This window comes from Oryzias latipes, chromosome 10, assembly GCF_053564925.1.
Source record: "Oryzias latipes strain Hd-rR chromosome 10, Olatipes_Hd-rR_3.1".
Lineage (NCBI taxonomy): Eukaryota > Metazoa > Chordata > Actinopteri > Beloniformes > Adrianichthyidae > Oryzias > Oryzias latipes.
The window spans coordinates 3,891,915-3,897,914 of NC_136246.1; the positions used below are offsets into that span (position 1 = coordinate 3,891,915).

Consider the following 6,000-nt stretch of genomic DNA (forward strand, 5'->3'; position numbering starts at 1 on the left):
GTGTGAGCACACTAACTAAAACAAATCTGATCCTGGAGTGAGGCATGTTAACCAGCGTTTTGATGATCTGAGTTTTAACGTGCATGCATTACATCTGATTATTGTAATCGTCCGTTTACCTGCAGTTATCAGACTTTTGTTTTCCTAAGCTCATATTTGATCTCAGACTTAGATTATTTCTGCCCAACTGCAAGAACCATTGTGGGTCATTCAACAAGAGCGATTAGCAGAAGAACAGACCATCTTTAAAGGACAGAAATAAATTCTTTCAAATCCTCTCTGCCTGTTTGAATACCTGAACCTGTATAAAGCACACCTGTTTTGAATTTATGAACCCAGTTTGAATGTCTTCCCTGTCCATTTATTATGGAGCTATAACTTCTGTGATTAAAACATGTATGACTTCACGATGGTTTTCTCTGTAAAATGTGGAGCAGTGGCACTCTATTCTCATAATCAGCATGAAGGGGCAGGAAAACTGTCAAGAACAATCCCGAAGCCCACGGTGAGGCCTTGTGCAGTAAGTGAAAGAAATGACTGAATGTCTCAGATGTGCCTGTGCAGTGCCTCGCTGCAGCTGAACACCGAGAGCAGCCCTGTGCTCCTTCCCTCAGTGCCATGATAAAAATAAAGAAGAAATTTTTTGGTTTTTTTCTGAATTTAAACAACCGTCATCATTAAATTCTTGCTTTATCCTTTGTGACCATTTAAGCAATATTGCTCACCATTTTTGACGCACCGCTAACGTTAGTTAGCAAGTAAGCACATCTTATTTGTATGGCACGTTAGGTTGGAATTGTGACGGGCTGTAAGCTAGTGAGAGACAGTGTAAACAAAGTGATGATGGGAAATGTGGGCCGGCTTGCTCCAGACAACTGGTCCCGCCCACAACTCAGAGATGGATTTCTAAAGAATTCCTGTCGCTCTGCAGAAACTATGTCCTAGAAAACAACACAGGTATTTTGATTTTGCCAAAAATGGCATCTTCATATCTAAAAGACCACTGGGAACACTTACAACAGATTAAAAGATTATTGAAGTGGGACTTTAAGACCCATGAAGCAGAAACCCATAACCCTGAATTTCGTTGCCAAAACAGTTTTTTTTCATGCAGAGAAAGACACTGCTACAATAACAAAATCAGAGTTTTAGAGTGTTCAAGAGTCAAGGTTTTAGCCAGGTAAATCATTTGTTTGATACCGCAGACACCACTTGCAGAGTTCAAAATGTGCCCTGTGATCCTCATGTGTGGACATAAATGCTCTTCAGGCAGCTTCAGTAAAGCAGCTTCATCAGCAGACCAAACACTTTTTTTTGATATGTTTCCCAAAGAGGAAGTGATGAGAAAAGCTTTGCTAGATGTATTACTGAGCAGTAGATGACACACAGATGCAAACACACATGGGTGCAAGCACACTCACATACTTACACACACACATGAACACACATGCAGACACAACCATAGCAAATCCCCTGGTCTTTGCAGCAGATGCAGGCCTCTCCAGATGAACTGTTATGGATGGAGGAAGGTGGGCTGCTCCTGCCACTGCATTGACCAGATCTGCTGTGCAGGACCAAAGCAGTAGCAGGTAAGAAGTCTGAGAGGTGATCGTCTCTGTCTTCAGTCGTGTGAGGAAAACAAGTCATCTTTTCTCTTTTATGTGGTTTTATTTTCCAAAACAGATCAAAATTTTATTAAATGCGAGTTTGTTTTTTATCTATCTGACATCCTCCATTTTTGTCTCATTGTTAAAAGAAATGTTTTCTTTAGTTTGCAGAATTTTTGAATATAAAGTTAACAGAGCTTTTATCTGATTGTCATACACAGTTGTATTGTTTAGAGCAGTGTTTTTCAGCCAGTGTGCCGCGGCACAATAGTGTGCCGTGGGAGATGGTCAAGTGCGCCGTGGAGAAATTGCCTCATTAACTGATCTAAAAGCAATTATTACCATCTCCAGGAAATCAGCTCTTTGTTCATCCAAACAGGCCCTGATAAAACACTGAGGAGTTAGGAATTTGAAAGATCTTATAATTACTTTTTCTTTGTGTTTATTTAATTCTATTAAAGACATTTTGATAAGAATCACGGTACCGCGATTTAGCTGCAGCTATAAGTATGTAAGGAAAAGTCCCGCCCCTTTAACTGTCTCCGCCAATCATTCTTGAAGGCTTAATCACATGTCATCAGTCTGACCAATCAGAAGTGCTTAAAGTCTTCACTTCCTTGTTCTTAATTCTGCTGATAAAGTCGCTCAGTCCTAACAAAAATACCGCTGGTGGTTCATCTCTTAGAAAAAAACAGCCGCAACTTCCTGCTTTTTCTGCCACAATTATCACAAAAATCCCCGTGAGATTGCGCGCGCGGGGGGGGGTGGGGGCTGTCGATCAATACAGACCATGAATTTCTGCTTTTTTTTTTTTTTTTTGGATGCTGGTGTGTGCCGCGGGATTTTTGTCAGGGTTAAAGTGTGCCGTGGCTCAAAAAAGGTTGAAAAACACTGGTTTAGAGGATGCAGGGCCGGTGATAATGGGGGGGGGGGGGGCTCTGAAGAGGCAGACACTCCATCACAGACCCACACAGAAACCAACAAACATGGAGGCTCTCTGTCATTCTTTAGACTATTCAAAAAAAAGGACAACATTTGCACACATCTGTGGATTTGAACCAGGAACCACCAGATTGCTCATCTCATGCCATCTCTTCAAAACTTGCAGTTTTCACCGCATCTGCATCTCAGTTCCAACCCTTCTCTTTGTTTTATTTCCTCTGCCTTGATGAGGAGTTTTTATTTATTTATTATTATCAACCACAAACTAGAGGATATATGCTGCAATTACAGGTGGGGGTAAGACCGACTGCCATCTACTGCCCACTTTAAAGACACCCCGCACGCACACATACATACACAACAGGCACCATTTACAGCTTACACAGTTCCTGCTATGTCAGCTGTTTCTCAAACCTTTATGATCATGAGATGATGCTGGAGATTTGCAGAGTTGAATTCTGTTTGTTAAATCAAACGATGGATCCTAACTTGCATGGAGGAATACGTGTTGTTCTGGTTGTCTGAGTCTGAAGCGGCTTAAGTTCTTGTGTGAGGTCGGGATCACTCCGCTTGATTAGCATCCTCACATCCAGTCTGGTGCTTCAGTGAGATTGTGTGGTTAGGTGGAGGAACAGCTCAGAGGGGGCTGCATGCTAAAAGGGACAGAATTTATGACCCTTTTCCTACTGCAATCAGAATAAATGGACCCCCCCCCCCACACACACACACACACACACACACACATCACCACAACTACCTCTTATAATAACGAGCCCTAACTGTTAACAGAGTTGATCCATCAGGCGGAGCAGGAATGCTGCCCCGTTTCTGTGACAAACAGGGGACATGAAGAATGCGAGCAGAGACCAGAGTCTCCCTGTGAGCATCACCGAGGCGGAAGCTTTTATATGGTAATGAAATCGGTTGGAGCAGCTCGCGCACCAATCACGAGCGTTTGATTTATGTTTAAGGGACTGGAGAGCTGCAGTCGCTTGGCAACCGCCTAATGAATGTTCGTAATATAGGACCTTGGAAACCATTCTGAGATAAATTTGGGGGAAGAGGCTGGTTTTGATGTTGAAAAGAGACATTGTGGTTAGCTTCTGACTCAAACTGGCGCTGAAAAGCGAAAACTGCAGGACCCGGTGCTGCAGCTGCACGCGCCGCAGCCGCGCTGCTTCGTGTGCTCTGCAGCTTTTGCCGCAGATTGGCTTTGCACAAGAAGCTGCCAATCCGTTTACGCATCGCTTGTTAATTCCTCCTCATTACCCGCATTGGAGCGAGCGCAGGTCTGCGCGCGCGTCAGAGGCTATAGGAGCGAGCACGGATGAACGCTCCTCTGCATGGGCTGGGAAAGACGCCACATCATGTGCAAACAGAAGGAGAAACGTCATCATTTCAGACAAAAACGATCCATTTTGTTGTTCCTGACTGTCTGAAGACAGGAGACGCAACAAACGTGACGATGTGGAAACGTCATCTCCATGTTGTGTTGGATGAGCGAGCCGCTGCCGTTGGCGTTCCTCAGAAAAGCACTGGGTCGATATTCTGCATTCAGCCTGATCTAAAGGCTGAATCTGGAGGAATGAGGTTTGGATGGATGTGAGCGTTGCTGTGGAAACCAACTTTCCTCTGGATGCTGCTCAGCCTGCACCCATGAAGTGGATGCTGACAGAATCTGGATCAATCGTTTCAAACTGTGCTGCCGTAAAACACATATGGGGGTGTCGTGGATGACAATCGGCTATGGGGCTTCCTAAAATGGAGAATGGTGGTGAAACATTGAGCAAGGGTTTATTACTTACAGCAGTTGGTTACAGCAAAACTGTTGGCCACCTCCAGGTTGTCAATATGGGGTGTGAGTCTGAATTCCAAGGTGCCAAACTGAACCATTCCTATCCGAAACGCGCTGTACTCTTGATCCGCGCCTCGTGGAAAAAGCCCCCCTGATATGGACAGAACAGCCAGTTACTAAGCAGCCATACATCATGTGAACGGCGCGGCGGCTATTCGGGCTCCGAATTACACAACAGCTCTCATTTGGTTTGGGCGGATAGATGAAGGTTACTCACCTATCTGAACACCGGGAGAGCCTCCGAGCGCGCAGCCCCATAAAACCAAGAGAAAAGAGACCAACGGATTCACTATCTTCTCCATGTCAGCAGTTTATGTGTCCACATCCACCGGGGTGGGGGTGGGGGGTGTCAGTCAGTCCTTTTCCCTTCGGAGCCCTTAGATCCCACACATACTGAGGAGCGCCAGAGGCTGGAGGGAAACGATGGATCTTCGGTGCGGCAGATTTTCTGAGGGATGCTGACAGAGGAGAGGCGGCAGCAGTGAAGGAATGGTCGCCTGCTCGGTGGCTCTCTGTCCCCCCTCCCGCCGGCAGCTGTACCTCCTCCAAGCGCGCAGAGACACTGCGCGTCTCCGCTCCGCGCGCCGGAGATCTCCTCGGAATCACACCCACAAGTGAGAAATGCTAATGAGAAGGCGAACAGAGGCGGAAAGAGCCGAAGGACAGCCAAATGGTGGCTGCATGGGTGCAGGTTTAGCAGACTGAAATGGAAGGCTTGTCAAAGGTTTGAGCTTGTTTTCACAGCACAGAGGAAGCAAACGTGAAGACTTATCAGGATATTTGAGCTTAATTGCTTGCATCCGGGCTTTAAATTTTTTTTCCTCAAAGTTGTAACCTTTGTCTCAGGTTTTCATGAACTCAGTGTGGTTGTAGGTCTGCCACTCAGCTCAGGGATCATCTCTGATCTTCTTAATTGACACGGGAGTTCAGCAGTGGATGCATGAGGAGGTAAGAGCCATCGCAACAGCAGCTCATCAACCAGGAAAAACTCAGCTTCTTCAGTGGATGAGTGTAAGGGGAGCTCATTTATTCGGGGTCAAATCCCCTGCCAAGGGCTGGACCAGTCAGAAATAAAAGGGGCTCCCATGTGAAAGTATAAGGAGGAGGCTTTATGGAACCCCATCAAAGCTGGGTGCAGAAACTTTTGGACCCATCACTCCACAGGCCGCTCATGTCTTTAGTGCACCCCAGGAGAGCCATCATGAGCATCATACATGCAGCAGAGAAAGCTTTTAGAGGGCTGTGCATCAAAGCAATGATCTGTGGAGCTTCAGCAGAGCCTGACATGCAGGCCTAAAGCCCCTACTGATGCCAATTTTCATTACTGATGATGTGTGTAAGAGCACAATGAAAAGCAAGTTCAAAACAGTGCTTTGCAGGCTTCAAGGGATAGCATAAAACTATAACTCTCAGATTTGTCATGGTTTCTGCATTCTTCCGATCAACATTTTATAATAAAATCAACAAATGGAAGTGTCAGAATTGTGATGTATGTGGTTGCCTACTTTGCTGTGATCCTCACAGCCTAAAGTGCTCGAATAAGCAGCAGTTACTTAAAAAAAAAGTAAACATAGATATTCATGAGAATAAAGCTTC

The 6,000-nt window shown here is 45.4% G+C and overlaps 1 protein-coding gene across 8 annotated transcripts in view; it reads right to left on the reverse strand.

Moving 5' to 3' along the window:
* gria2b (glutamate receptor, ionotropic, AMPA 2b) overlaps positions 1 to 5,020 on the reverse strand; it is a 64,759-nt gene extending 59,739 nt beyond the window's left edge. For 7 of the 8 annotated variants that reach the window (XM_078953861.1, XM_011473133.3, XM_078953860.1 and 4 more), the window contains exons 1-2: positions 4,622 to 5,017; positions 4,355 to 4,495 (exon numbers count right to left, since the gene is read on the reverse strand). In XM_078953861.1, the coding sequence (XP_078809987.1) occupies positions 4,355 to 4,495; positions 4,622 to 4,706 (226 nt within the window). In that variant the 5' untranslated portion in view covers positions 4,707 to 5,017. Of the gene's footprint in view, positions 1 to 4,354; positions 4,496 to 4,621 lie in introns of all 8 variants that reach the window. The other variant, XM_004086474.4, reaches the window with a different exon arrangement.
* Positions 5,021 to 6,000: the final 980 nt, after the last annotated feature.